Raw genomic sequence first — 15,676 nt, 5'->3', positions numbered from 1 at the left:
AGAGTGCCGTCACCCCCCCATTGGAAACCCCGGTCCTAAACCACGCCACTAAGCCGAAACTCCGCGTCCTTTTCGCCGTATCCTCAGCTCATTTTAACAGAAAAGGCAGGTGAAACTTGTTTTAGAATTAATATAATAAGTGTTGGATGTACTTCTTCTTGCCTAAAAAAAAAATGGTGGTTGGTTAGAGAAAGTGAAATAACCGGGTTTCGTGGAGCAAACGCACACGGGACGTCAGGAACAAAACCGTCCTTTGTGTGTTTGCGCCTTTGTGAAAAGAAGCCGCAGCAGATGTCAAACACTCTCTGACTTTGACTTGCCTTCACAACGATAGCTATTTATTGTTTTAGCAACAGAAAAAAACTTTTTAATGTAAATAGTTGAAACAGAGAGAGATGATCTATGTCTATCAACAAAAATGTATTTATTAGCAACATGAAATATATAGAAGATATCTATTTAAGTAGTCATAGCTTACGTTCTTGTGCTGTTCTTCTTGAGAGGTTTTTAAATGTATTTTTACGTTTGCACAGCCTAGTCAAATCTTTAGACTGTCGACAATTGTGCCTCCTGGCTTTGCTATATGTTCACAAACTCAAAATGGTGCTCCTATTTAGAGGAAAAACTCATTGTTTTCTTTGTGGTTGATTGAATAAATTGTCCTTTTTGTTTTTCTCCCCCTCCCCCCCATCCCCATCCCTAATCCCTAATCGAATAGGACAAAAAAACTACATAAGGTTTAAAAATGTGCATTAAAATATTAAAGAGAAAGAGACACGCTGGCAGTGGAAATTGAGAAGAACAATATGATACACACAGTAAATCACTGGTAAACTTGTTATTCATCATTTACAAAGCGTTTCTCATCATTTGTCAGTTAAAATGGTCAAGTGTTTAGGCCCTATAGGAAGAAAACTACTGCCCAAGAATGTTTCTTAACTTAACCAGACACCGGTGCACGGCGTTACCACAGCAACACATCTGTGCTCAGTAACAAATGATTGGAAAGTGTTACAAATGATGAATTAAAGGGGACATATCATGCAAAGTCAACTTTTTTTTCGTTTCTTCTGATTTTGAGGTGCTGCGATCTGTATTACCTGGATTCTGTGGCATCAGAGACGGAACGCGAAACCGTAGTAAGCGTTTCTAAGCCCAGAAATCATTGCCTGCGCACAACGTGTGTTCTTCGCGGCACCATGGATTTGGCCTCTGAGCATTTCTGAGTGATTAAAGCCTCAAAAACGCACCGAAATCTGCAAAACGTTGATACAGTACACAGAATGGGAGTGTGAATGACTCAATTTCAACGAAAATGTCATTGAAGCTTATAATTCTAAGGGGACGATTTGTTTACCTGCCGTTGGCGAAAATTGGAAGCTCGTTTGATCACGTGTCATGTCCATTACTTCCAGCAGACGGCACTCTAGGCCAAACAGAAATCCTAACCTGTCCAGTCTCTCGCTCCTTATGTCTTTACTTTGCATAAATGTATTTGAATACATAAAGCGTGAAAAACATCAATGCCTAAGTCCCTGAAAGAATGAGTCTGAGTCAAATTATGCATGATATGTCCACCTTTTTATTATTATCATAGTTCTTACCAATGCTTTACCAATGTGTTCCAAATTTTCTTGGTATATTTGATCAACCTTCTCATCACTAACAATATAAGCAAGTCTCCATTGTCGCATGAACACAGTACACCAAAAAAAAAGTAAAAACATGTCAAAATCTATATATAAATAAGAATGTTTAGAGTGATTGTTTTTTTGTTTTTTTTTAAAGTGTGTAGCCACGCAGGAACAGAGCAAAATGTATTGACGCGAGTGGGCAGGTGTCTTCAAAAGTACCCTCTAGCGAGCCTATACTTGTTACGTCACTGTCCTCAGAGAGAATTAAAATATATGCCTACAAAAAAAGAAAGAAACACAAAAAAAAAACATTGGGTGGGTTGGTTGTTTGGGTGAAATAGAAAACAAGTTGTGAATTAGCTTTGCTTTTAAAATACAAAAAAAAGTCCACTGAAACACATGTAAAGCGGTTGATGTCGTGCGTCGAGGCTCGTCCTGTGTTCCGCCTGTGAATGAAAGAGTTGAATGTGCGCGTGGTTTCTCCGCCCACTCGCGCTGCGTTGGCTTCGGCTCGGCAGCAAAAGGGAGACAAAAAAAGACCAGTTTTCAACAAGCAGTGTGGTACGGCAAAGATGGGCAGCTAGAGGACAGGTTATACATTACAAGGCCCAAAAATAGATTTCAAAACCAGCAGTCTTGGGTGCTGCAAAGAAAATAAACTGTCTCTCGAAGTACCAGTAATAAAACCAGGTCTAGAAAAGGACCTAACCATGTCTAGAGTAGTTCTAAGGAAGGATGAACCCGATTATACTAGATAGGTTAGCTTTCTCGCCTTACGTCAAGAAGGTTCCTATATTCTGTTCATACTGAAAGGAAAAATGGGCACTTTTTCTTTTTGGCTTTCAAACATATGATCAAATTATAAAGGAGTGGAATTACATGAGCGATTATTCCAGCACAGTAACGCGTACAACAAGCTTTCTCCTGATCGTAATAGTCGTGAATACTTCCTGTGAATGTGTCTATCATTATGTCCCAAAGTACAAAAACTGAAGAGTTAGTTTCGTCAACTGAAATATTCCGCCATCATTTTTTTCAGTCGTCTTTTGGCTGACTGAAATTAAAAGTTGTTAATGAGACTAATAGGTCCAGATATTCGATATGACTAAATAAGAATTAGAAGAAGGGACTATAATCATCAAAACTTCCAATGCAAGTTTGAAAGAGCCTTATATTATTTAAATTCACTGCCAAAGGAAGACGTCGGCGCTTTGTTCATGTGAGAAGAAACATGAAGCAGAGAACCTTCATTAAAAAAGGTTATATTAAAACGTAACTTCACCAAATCTTGACTAGAACTAAATGCCACTTTCGCCAAAAGACTAAGACACGTTGTCAAAATGCACACCGCCGCAGCTAAACCCCAAGACTTGAAATCCTGTCAAAAGCTGTACCATGTTGTTGGTTGAACCTGGCGTTGGCTACAATCCCACCTGCACATTCTCTGGTGCTGTCGGCGTCTGCCCCTTCCTTCGAAGCAGGTGTGGAAAACGAACAAGCTCAATCACCAGTTGTTTAAGCTACTGGTTTTTTTTAGCATCAGGGCATTGTGCGTGTTTAATGTTTTTTATTTGTTCACTTATACCAATATGGCTTCATGCCTTAAAACACCACCAATGTAGAACGAGTGTATGTAAGAAAAGAGGGTCTTCAAGAAGAGACCGACACTAAATGTTTAGCAGGACCCACTGGTTTACGAGCTTATTTTATTCCCAATAGAGCATTACCAGCATTTCATTGAAACTGGGTTATTTACATCTAATGAGAAGGCAACAAAAGAGGAGTAAAAGAAGTGCATTTGGGAGATTATTATACTTTTTGCTGCCTCTGTCCCAACTCCTTGATAAGATGTGATGCTGCTATACTTTAATCCATACCCCGTTTCAGCAGTTGATGTTCTTTCGGTAATAAAATAAGGTTTCAGTTGTCCAACTTTAGAATATTATGCTGTTTTACAAAATGATCCAACGTGAAACCTAAATTTGGGCTGTATCATTGACAAAGACGTCATTCCTGTTCATTGTCATCTCAAGTGCGGCGCTTAAAGCATTACACGACTTCACACTACTACAAGTGACTACTTCTACTACATGTATACGCCACTGATCGAATGTGTCTTGTTGAACAATGATAACTGGATGTTTTGAGCACTTACTTTTTGAGATTCAGCAGAATTTGGACACCGTCTTCTAAAGATAAACAGGAAAACGTCACGGGGTGGAAGACAAATCCCTTCGGAAACGAATTGTCAAATGCAAGGGAGAATGCGATTTATACATTTGCCAGTGATGATACAGAAATAAAGATTTGAAACCCTTCTTTACCAGCCTGCGGCCCTGAGTCATTTGTGCACGACTGAGTCTTCATTGTAATTAAATTCGCCAGAACAAATGACAGTTTTCAGCTTGGAATCCAACCCACCGGTTTCCAACGCACAAAAGGTCTATATTTATTCATACAAAGCCGGTGGAGGCAGTAATGGGCAGCTTTCTGCACATCAAATAGAGGGAAGCGCAGCGGGGGATCAGCGTTGGCCAGTGTTTTACGGCCTAATCCTAGTTTTATATGATCATTTGGCCATCTGACTGGAAAGGCCTGTGTAGATAAACCAACACACACTTACCGAGGGAAGGAGGGAGCAGAGGAAACAAGGGGGGATGGGAGTCTTGGAAAGCATCCTTCTGGAGCTTGAGGGGGAAGGGAGTGCCAATGTGAAAGATCCTCCACAGTTTAACAGGTTGATCAGGCCGGCCATCTTGTCCATCAACATGTTCAGAGCAAAAAATAACAGCTAATATTAGGTTAAACTTGGAGACGCTATGGGAGGTAAAGAAAAAAAAAGACCAAAACTAGCTGAGCTTTTATTGTACATTACAGGCATAAAAGAACATGTACTGCATATTCTAACATTTAAAGTTCATACAGAAATGTGATGCTTTATATGTAAAAATGGCCAGAAATGTATGAATAGAGACAAGTTTAAATTGCCGGGTTTATTTTGTTAGATCAGATAAAAAGATTTATTCTGAGGGGATTCTGGAACATTGGATGTAGTGAATTAAATTTGTCAATGAGTGAGTGGTTGGTGGTGATTGGAGACGCAATGGAGCAGATTGTCCACCAGAATGAATGATGACTGTAGAGAAGTGCTTTGAGGGAAGGCCATTACTTTAATAGTCATGTTGTTGCTTCTCCTTTGGAGTTAAAGAGTTTCCTAATGAATTCATACATGTGTGAGTTAACCTGCATACGTTTGCATTCTCGTTCTCCTCCTTTAAAGCAGACTTTTATATAGTTTTTCTTCCAATGATAGTGTTTATAATCAAGAACACGATAATAAATGCAACTGGGTTGCAGGTAATTGTTACGTCTACATTCAGCAGCTTCAGGGTGAAACTAGAATTAAACTTGTTCTTGCAATTGCCAGCAGTCTTATTAAACCCTAATAATTGTATGCAGCAACAGAATCACTGAGTCTTCATGATGTAATTCAGTGTAACAGGATCGTGAATGCTGAAACTGAACCACTCTTAAATTTGTCCTCACTGTGGAGACATTGCAAACCCTAAAACAAAAATGGATTGTCTATAAATTCTCTGCATTCATCTGAATTGTGGCTCAGTGGTAGGTCTTCAGCACACATGCCGCACAGCAGTCTCAAGACCTTGCAGTAAGATGAGAAAACTAACCCGCCAGGACTGAACCAGAACCAAGCCAGGTCCATTTCATCCAACACTGACGTCCCGAGGCTGTGTTTGATGAACCTTCAGCTCTTGAAGCACCGGCTATGACTGGAGCTCAGTAGAGATGGGAAGAAATGAAGGTACAGTTGTTGTTCGGTCTACAGTGTGAAGATGACTGCTCAAGAGTCATTGCCTATGATGAAAAACTCCAGTGCGACTGAGTGTTTACACAAACATGGCTCTGCTTCTAGAGACACATTCATGTACAGTATTTAGTTTAGTTCTGGCTTTAGGACATGTTTTTGCGCAGTTGGTCCTGTCTACAGTAAATCCTCATTCTATAAGCTGTTGTCTTGCTCTATAATCTTCCCCTATAGTCAGTTGTTGCCTTTGCCTGTCATCATGTAATCACTCGTGCATTCCCTCGAGTGAGAGGCACAATCTGCTCCTGTCTCCTCATCCGGTCGCTCCTCTTTGATTTGCCAGGTGTTGGTGCGAGCCTTGCCCCAGCCTCAGAGCCCCTCTCTCAGTGTCAGGCACAGGCCTCTGCAGCTCCTTTTGTTGTGCTTTGGATGGAGTGATCTGAAGTGATGTGCACTCTCCCCCGAGACCGCAACACTCCCATCTGCCACACCAGCCTCCGAACAAAGCAACATGAAGAAGAGCACATATATATTACGTGAATTATGTCAATGTATAGTCCTGTTAGTTTAGTCTTGGTTTAGGTAAATGGACTTTGCTCGAGTTGGCTGAATAGAACTCCCTGGTTCGATTCCTGTGCAGTGAGGAGCCTTTCTGTGTGGAGTTTGCATGTTCGCTTCATGTCTGGGCTTTCCATCACTAACCAATGTAACATGTACTCAGTTCATGGTCAGGAACATCCAGCTGGATGATTCAATCTACTAAATTTAAGAGCTGGAGGTGGGTCCCCACACACTTGTCGCCCACAAGGCATCACAGTGGCTTTGCAGGATGGGTCAAATGCAAAGGAAAAATAACAGGGTCAACATAGTGTTCCCTAGACCGGGAGTGGTTCGTTTACAGTAAGTCCTGATTTGATCTTGATCAAGGTCTGGTGGTTCAAGGACGTTCCAATATTATATTCGACGTGAACGTTTGAGAAACACTGCTTTCTTGGGCAGCATGGTGGTGTAGCAGTTAGCACTGTTGCCTCACAGCAAGAGGGTCCTGGGTTTAATCCCGGACCGGGTCAGGCCTCTCTGTGTGCTGCGGTTTCCCCTATCGCTAACTATGGACATTAGGTCCCCCACTGGGGCCAGGACTCCCCTGAAAAACAGATTCTGCATTCTCAGTGGGACTTGCCTGGTTAATAAAGGTCAAATAGCAATGTAGTAAATAGAGTATTCAGTATATGATGTCCCTGAACCTCTTACCACCTGCTTTAACAGAGCACATTTTCTCCAGTTGGGCTTTACCTAAACTGGAGCTTACAGCCTACAGGCCAGTGTAACGCCTCATTTGAAAGCTAAGGCCTACAAAATTGATCTAGACTGATCTTTTTTCTTCTTCATCTAATTTTTACCGCTATTTTGTTTTGTCACTTTTTGTTACTTTCATCGCTTTTTTGGGTCAAATTTGTGTTGATTCATTTTGTGGCTTTTTATTTTGTTTTGTCACTTTTTTGCTGTACTTTCATCAGGTGTTTTGTCACTTTTTGGTCACATTTTTGTTGCATTTTCATTTTTGTTTTCTTCTTGTTTTTGTTACTATTTTGATCATTTTTTCCTCACAAAGCTTTTACATTTGGGTAAAGCCGAACTGGAGATTATGTGCTCGGTTCAGGTGGGGGTTAAGAGGTTAAGTTAAGTCAAAATTCAAATTGGACAAAATTATGTCTAAACGTAAATGCATTCAATGAAATTATCTCTAAGTAATATCTAGAACTGCAGATGACCCTAAGTACCATGTACCATAGTTTGAGAACCATTGGTTTAGTGGCAACAGCCCTAATTCCTAATAGATATTGTCTTCTGCATTTGACCCTGCGTTTCACTGCCATTGGGAGCAGTGGGGGCCCTGGGTGGACCCCTCAAGGATATTGTGCTGTGCAACTTTCCGGAATCAAAGTTCTCAAAGATCTCCTTGGCAGTGCAGTAGCGCCCCCTGGTGGTTATGTTTGGAACAACAGATCAATGTGCCAAGAAGTTTGATTTTTCATTAATTTGGACGCCTCTCTTTTAACTGTTATTCAGTCACATTAGTTTTTGTTGACAGTCTCCACTTCGTTTGGTTTTGAGTGTGCACACTCTTCACGAGGCGTCAGCAAAACTTCATCATTCAACAGTCAAGACAATAGTGTTTATTCAATAAGTTCTTAAATTCTCACGTCACACTGTTGTTTGTGTGTAGCCCACGTAGTCTACAATTGTTTTATTCAAAAATAGTGCATTTCATTTGTAAAAATGGCCAATATTGACTATATTCATGGCAAATATATCTGCGTAAAAGAGATTTAATTGTATGGGTTTATTTTGTTGACATTTTAGAAACAAATGTGATTTTTCTGTGTTCATTTTGCATTTCCTTTTTTGTCTTTCTTACAAAATATATATGTAAACATTAAAAATTGCTTATTTGGGCTCCAAATTGGTGCTAATTTGAGCAGATGTTGTCATCACAATATGAGGAAAACTGCATTTTGGGAAAATTAAACATCTTCCTGTGCCCATTAGACACTGTAGGTTTCCTTTCCTTGATCTAAGATAATGTGTTAAAAGCACAAACTGGCCCAAAAATCTGCAGATTTTTTAAAAAGTTGATTTTTTTTTTTTAGTATCTCCCCTGAATAATGTTTAATAAATCATTCCAATATGCACCTGGCAGTAGAAGGAAACTGCAAACTACCACCTTCGATTACATTTTTAGTTGCTGAGTCACACTCCACATTTCAGAGCTGTCTTCTAAACCCTTTTTATTACTGCTGCAGACAAAATGGCTGAAAGAGAGAAGCAAAAAAAAAGCCAAGGCACCTGTGGGTAGACTATTGTTTTAGGACTCATTGTTGCATTTAACTACAGTGCACAGAGAATGGTCGAGTAAGAAAAGGTTTAAATAGGCCTATTTAATACTGAGTTTGGGAAACATGTTGAGTGACCTTGAGGGGATGTCAAATCACAGGACACATCACTTAAATAGTCACAGGATTAAAGCTACATGCGTAAAGCTACATGGTCATTTAAGAACTATCCAAACCGAGAATTGTCAACACCTTTTACACGGATCCAAAGCAGTGTTTACTTTTACATGTCTCTGTTAGAGGGCTGTTGAGTTGATAAAGCTTTAGCGCCCCCCAGTGGTGCGTAATATGTTAGTGAACACTGCGCGTAAAATAAACGCTCTCTTAATGACGTGAAATGTATGATAATGTCACATACAAGGGCACACATGCATCAAGTTTACGTAAGGTTCCCCTCATAGTAAAGTAAAAAAATGTAGAAAACTATGGCGATCTTAAAAAATAGCGTCTGAAACTGGGCTTTATTATAACTCAAAGGCTTCTTAAAGTGAACGAGTCAAATGTTGTTGTTTTACTGTGTGTTTGTGGTTGACAATGGTCTCCTCTGCAGCACTTTCGTAGACAGCGATGATGCCGCAGTCTTTGGTATGAATCCGTTGCAGACCATGGACCTGCAGAAACAGCCATGCACCTGTCCTGGGACTGGCTCCGCTCCAGGTCTCCTCGTGTCCTCTACTTCAGAGGCGTGGCCCCCTCGGGGACCAGGGCAGCTCTCTGTCCCACAATACCAAGTCTGCATGAAGAGCAGCTGAACATTGTGGACGAACGTGTCTCACATTTGTTCAGGCTGTTTCTGTGAATGCACTGTTCACAAACCTGTTATCAGATTCATACTTGTCTGTCCCGCACCGTCACAGTCCTGCTCCACTGCAGCAACACGCGCACACAGCTTTCATTGATCCCCTGCCGCGTGCCGTGCAGGGCTGCAGTGACACTGGAGTTTACGCACGCACCAGGACCTGTCCCGGTGAGGGATGGGCCGGTGTAACCCAACACTGATGCGGCCGGGTGTTTTATTGAACAGTGAAGTAAAGCTGCTCGTGAGGCTGGGCTTATTGAACAGAGATTCCGCATGAGTGGCTCGAGCCCCCCACACGAGGGGGTGTGGTGCTGGGGGTGATTCTGCCAAATCCGCAGGTTTCCCTCCTCTCTCTCTGTTGTCTCAGAGTTGGCCCTGCGTCAGATGATGCGCTGCGCGCGCTGTATAAAGGCACCTGTCCTGGCAGAGCTCACGCGCATCTGACTTTGTCTCCACACTCTTCTCGCGCTCAGCTCCTCGCGCACTCTGCCCCATCAGGACCATGAGTTTCTCCAGTGATGTGTACAGCTCCAGCTCGTACCGGAAGATCTTCGGCGATGCCCCGCGCTCCGGGCGCATGTCGATGGCCAGTCCGTCCCGTGCGCACTCCGCGGGGCTGCGCAGCAGTAATCTCCATCACCGGTACGGATCCCCGTCCATGTCCTCGGGGATCCGCAGGACCAATGCGTCCCGCGTGAACATGGCCATGCACGAGCCTCTGGAGCTGTGCGCCTCCACAGCGGTGACCAACGAGCTGAAGATCGTCCGCACCAACGAGAAGGAGCAGCTGCAGGGGCTCAACGACCGCTTCGTGTCGTTCATCGAGAAGGTTCACAGCCTCGAGCAGCACAACCGCGTGCTCGAGGCGGAGGTGACGCTGCTGCGGCAACGCCACAATGAGCCCTCGCGCCTGCACGAGCTCTATGAGCAGGAGATCCGCGAGCTCCGGGCGCGTGTGGAGGAGCTGACGCACGAGAAGAGCCAGCTGCACGTGGACTGCGTGCAGATGAATGATGCGCTGGACCGCTCGCGAGAAAAGCTCGAGGAGGAGAGCCGGCAGCGCGAGGAGGCTGAGAACGCGCTCAAGGGCTACCGGAAAGATGTGGACGATGCCACGCTCGCGCGTCTCGAGTTGGAGAAGAAAGTGGAAGCGCTGCTGGACGAGATCGCCTTCCTCAGGAAAGTGCACGAGGAGGAGCTGCTCGAGCTACAGGCGTCACTGCAGGCAACTCAGGTACCGCACGTGCACAAACACGCACCTGTCAGTTATAGTTGACTTAAGGTATTCAAAACTCAACAGAAGTCACGACCGTGTCCCAAACGCAGCACACAACTTTACCCATAACGTTTGGTCAAACACAGAAGTAACCGGTAACAAATGCACAGGACCTAAAGTGGTATTGGGGATGTTTACGACTGTGCACAAGCCTTTCGTTCCTGTTCTTTATCCAGTTGCGCGCGGATAATGGCTGGTAATTAATGGCACTGCAGTAGCGCCTCGTGCCTCTGCTCTGCGGCACCCTGCGCGCTCTCACGCCCCCGCACGAACTTCAGACTCCCGCAGCCCACTCCTGTCTGCGTCCACACAGGCCATTCCATACATGACGCTTCATTTTACATCCGCTTTGGGTCGAATAAAGTTTTGAGACTGGCTCGTGCGTCTGCCTGTTGCCCTGGTAACAGCCTGTGATGGATGAGAGACTTTGACGCACCCACATTGTTTGTTGATGTCGAGAGAGGGGGGAGTGAAGAGGGAGGGGGTGCGCATTAAACAGGGGCGTGGACGTCCTTCAGCTGATATGCAGATCTGACTGACTTTACTCAACAGTACAGAAGAGAAAAACTCTACCGTGCGCGATGCTGGCAGAAATGTGACTTTGGCTTGCTCACACGTTAACAGTTTCATTTGTCCAGAAAAAACGCTTAATAATACATTCACATTCACCTCATCGGTAGAAAAGGACTGGAACAGATGGGCGAATAGCCTACATCAGGCCACGCCCCATAGATTTTGTCCAAATCAACTGTTTCACAGATTTGAGATGCCATATTTGGGCAAAAACTATTTAAACAGTCTAAACTAAAGTAGCCTAGAAAAGTGCTCTTGCCTAACAGCTCGTCAGTAGGCTGTATGCAGCACCGTCTGTTAAATGGGGAAGGGCGGGGTCAACCTAATTGGGTGTGGCTGTTGGTGTCCCTCCTCTCCTAATGAGGAGGCAAAACGCCTTTTATTGTAAGCGACCCAATCCAGATGACAACTTTTACAAAACTTTGAGTAAGAACCTACAAAAGCAAATATCATACCAGACTAACTTTTTACAGACTAACAGCATGTTTATATGTTTAGGATTCAAACCAAAAGAATCCTGGTGAGAAAAAAGCTTTGCCCTGCGGTTGACTCCAGCTGGCTGTTGTTTGCCAGAGACTCCCTCAATCAAGGGTGCGCCCCTTACGAGCTCGGTGTTTAAAGACATGCGTAAGAGTCGACAGCAATAACAACATCGAGCTCGCTTCACATAAAGGAACTTTTGTGTTGTTTTAAGTTAATCAAAGTGATTACACGGCATCAGATTAATATCATAGCACTTTTATAGGCATTATTACTTTACTCTTTGCTGACGAGCTTCAACTTAAGCCACAGCCCTGCAAAAAGTCGTCTAGAAATAAGTCAAATCTGTCAATTTTACATTAACAAAAAAGATCTAATCACACTCAAAGTAGATAAAACAAGAAAAGCAGATTGTTGTTGATGGTCTTTCCTTAATTTAAGTATTAAAAAAACTTGCCTATGGACAGATTTTTGAAGTTAGTTACTCAAATACTGGCCGTACTTACGTATTTCAACGTATTTGACTTATTTCTAGAAGAATTTTTGAATGTAGTCTGACAGAGGTGTGGCTGCCAATCTGCGCTTTACCGCCCCTTTAACCTTCAACAGCACTGGAGTTGCTGTGAGAATGGATTGCTCCAAGTGGTTCCCAACTTTTAGCTTCCTTTTGAGCACCACCACTGAGATCTAAAACAATAATGAAACAACAATATACCAGGAAAACGGAAAAGATCAATTAAAATGTCTGTAAATTGAACCAATACTGGGAATACAGAGGCGTCAGAGTGCCAAATGAAGCAGCTCGTGTGTACCATAAGCTCCACTAAGGCATCAGTTGCTGGGTAGATATAATCATTGCCCGTGTGTGCGTACGGGGAACAGTATTGCCTTGTAAGCGATTGACAGCACAGCACCAAACGGCCTGAGTCAGCAGCCTCTTCATCAGTGCTGCATATCACCTCGCTGGACACGCCACACCTTATACATAAATGCACGAGGATCGAAGCGGAGGGGAGGGAACGGCACGCGATGGGGAGCAGATGGGGCACTTCGGCTGTCCCGGGTATTGGTTTACTGAAGTTTATGGGCTGCGGCGAAACGTGTAATAAGTAGGAGATTTAGCCCGAGGGTATGAGGCCTTACGTCAAAGGGTGAGATGTAAAGCACGTTCAGCAAATCCATGTTTCTCGTTTAAAGTAACATGTAACAATCAATAGAATCAGTTAGTCAAAAGGAAGTACATTAATAGGCTCTTGATGAATTGCTTCCTGACCGGTCACAATTTATTAGTCTGAAATCAGATATAGCCCTGTCAAAATTATGTACCAATTACAATACAACGTAATTCAAATAAAGGCTATGCAAGGTAAAATATAATCTTGTTCACACAATACTTGGATATGCTGCAGGTATAAAACTACTTTTCTCTGTTCTGTGGCTGAAGAAGTATCTTTGGGGCAAACTGGTGACTATGTGGTAATTATTCACCTCTTTGTCCAGCGTACACATGCACATAGAGGCTATAATGGCAGCATGTAATGAATGGATCTTTTGAGTGAGTTATTGACCTAAAAGTCCAGATTAGTCTCTACATCCGTCTCAGTGGCACAAGTTTATAAGCAACAGAAAATGTGATTGAGTGACAATTACATTGTCATTACAGTATTTCCCACAGTTTTTGGCTGAGACTATGTTGGCGCTCCGTCTCTGCCATGAGGGAGAAAATTAGACCATGGGCGGAGGCTACATAGTCCCCTATATCAGTAGTTTGCGTGGTTTTATCTTGCGTACCCCAGAACACTTCTTTGGTTCTCTGTGTACCCCCACCTCAAGAGTTGTCGACAATGTTGTGTTCAAAATAAAACTAAAATAATCCAAAAACCATACACCTTACTGCAAAAATAAAGCTTTTCTTTTCAAACACATTTTTGTTTTCAATCTGAAATAATTTCAGGTACCCTCATCCAAGTTCTCGAGTACCCCTAGGGGTCCCTGTACCCCTGGTTGGGAAACACAACATTATACACCCTACACTACCTCAATAACTAACATTTAAGTTTGAGAGTTACGGTTTAAAGCCAAAATAAAGGTGCGGTTGTGCAGATAAACAACTGTGCAGCCAATGGTGACAAAGCTTGAACACCAACGTCTTACATCAAACCCTCCTGCTCTCTGTCTCCCCCTGCAGGTGTCAGTGGAGATGGACATGGCTAAACCGGACCTGGCCGCGGCTCTGAAGGACATCCGCTCTCAGTACGAGAACCTCTCGGCCAAAAACCAGGCTCAGTCTGAGGACTGGTACCGCTCCAAGATCGCCACGGTGACGGAGGCGGCGGTCCGTAACCAGGATGCCATCAAGCATTCGAAGGAGGAGCTGACCGAGTACCGCCGTCAGGTGCAGGCGCGCACCCTGGAGATCGAGGCCCTGCGTGGCCACAATGAGGCGCTAGAGAGGCAGATCGCAGAGATGGAGGATCGCCACAACCAGGAGATCGGAGAGCTGCAGGTGAGCAAACCCAGCAAACCGAAAACAGACAGATCTTTAGTGTTTAAGACGTTACAGGGATTAGATCAACAAACTAAATTACATATGACCCAGGAGCATATTTTGGATCCACAGCAGAGTAGACATAAAATAACATGATGACAAGCAAAGCACTGTTTTTGTCTTCAAAAGATTATTATTGTCATCATGCAGTGGAGAAAAGTCTATACAAGACGATATTAACCTAAAGCTGCAACTTTTTTTAAATCCAAAGAGACAATTCTTCACAAAATACCACATTTTTGACTGGAACTACATAGTAATTATTATGCAGCGCTGTGAATGCGAGTCTAAACAAGGACTAACTTCAAAATAGACCAGGACTAAAAGGACTTTATATCACTTTCTCTGCAGCCAAAGATCCTCATGTGGCTCATAAAGTAGCAGATAAAAGAACATCGATTAAAACGGTCAAACACTGAATGAGACTGTTCCGTGTTCAGAATGACTTGCTCTCTTCTGTTTATTTACCCTGTTGTCACTGTTTCTTGCAGGACACGATCCAGCAGCTGGAGGGTGCACTGCGCACCACTAAAGGAGAGATGTCCCACCACCTGCGCGAGTACCAGGACCTCCTCAACGTCAAGATGGCTCTGGACATCGAGATCGCGGCCTACAGGTAAATGACACGGCAGAAACACATAGGACTGTGTTCCCCATTAATAGAGGAAACTATGCCCCAAAAGCCAACATTTCTCCCCCATAGCCTCAAAACAAACTACAGAATATGTTGGTTTATTACGTAAATAGACACAATAATGGTAACTACTCCAAAAAGTCATCCTGAACAAACATCTATGAGAAGCACTTTATAATCTTGCACACTTCTCAACGAGTAGTTGTAGTAGTATTATTAGTAGCAGTAGTATATTTTATACATAGTGGTTTTCAGCCAAAATTTGTCAGTAAATAGTGGAAACTTGAATGACAAATCAATATCTTGCTAAACCTTTTGAGGAAAATCATGAACATCATGAACTACCATGTGTTTTGTTTGTAGCTGTGTATGAAAAAAATGACAGAATTTTAGTCAAATGGGAGGTTATTGCGATATGGGTATTGCCTCTGCCTATTGTAAATCCTCTACATTGTTGACATGTGCACTGATTTGTGGTCATGCTTCTTGAATGGCCCACAACACAGAGGATGACACCAGATCCGTTGCTAAATATATCTTAATTGATCTTCAGTGCACTGACCTGTCCCAATCCCGCTCGTGTCTGTGTGCCCCAAACAGGAAGCTGCTGGAAGGCGAGGAGTGCCGCCTGAGCACAGTGGGTGGGTCCATGGTCCAGTCAGGATACCCGAGCTTCTCCTACATGTCGGCCCGCAGCTACGCCCTGGGAGCCTACCGCCGGTCCAAACCCGAGGAGGAAGAGAACGAGGAAGAAGACGGAGAGGATGAGGAGGAGAAGGAGGAGGGTGATGAGGAGGGAGGAGATGAGGAGGGAGGAGATGATGAGGAGCAGGGTGATGAGGAAGAGGGCGATGATGATGATGAAGGGCAGGATGATGAGGAGCAGGAGAAGCAGGATAAGAAGAGCAAAGACCGTGAGGACAAAGGCGACAAGGAAAAGGATAAGAAGAAAGAGAAGGATAGCTCTAGCTCCAAGACCAGCAAAAACTAAAACAACACATCGCACCAGTCT

The 15,676-nt window shown here is 43.5% G+C and overlaps 1 protein-coding gene across 1 annotated transcript; it reads left to right on the top strand.

The window, feature by feature from the left end:
- Window positions 1-9,169: 9,169 nt before the first annotated feature.
- On the top strand, window positions 9,170-15,676 carry neff1 (neuronal intermediate filament family member 1). Its single transcript, XM_079568030.1, has 4 exons — window positions 9,170-10,387; window positions 13,671-13,988; window positions 14,522-14,646; window positions 15,265-15,676. The coding sequence occupies exons 1-4, from the start codon at window positions 9,656-9,658 to the stop codon at window positions 15,653-15,655; spliced, it is 1,566 nt and encodes a 521-aa protein (XP_079424156.1). The 5' UTR covers window positions 9,170-9,655; the 3' UTR covers window positions 15,656-15,676.

Source organism: Gobius niger (genome assembly GCF_951799975.1).
Source record: "Gobius niger genome assembly, chromosome: 1".
NCBI classification, from domain to species: domain Eukaryota; kingdom Metazoa; phylum Chordata; class Actinopteri; order Gobiiformes; family Gobiidae; genus Gobius; species Gobius niger.
Note: the sequence above shows the minus strand (reverse complement) of the source record. Positions and strands in the feature narration are given on the sequence as shown.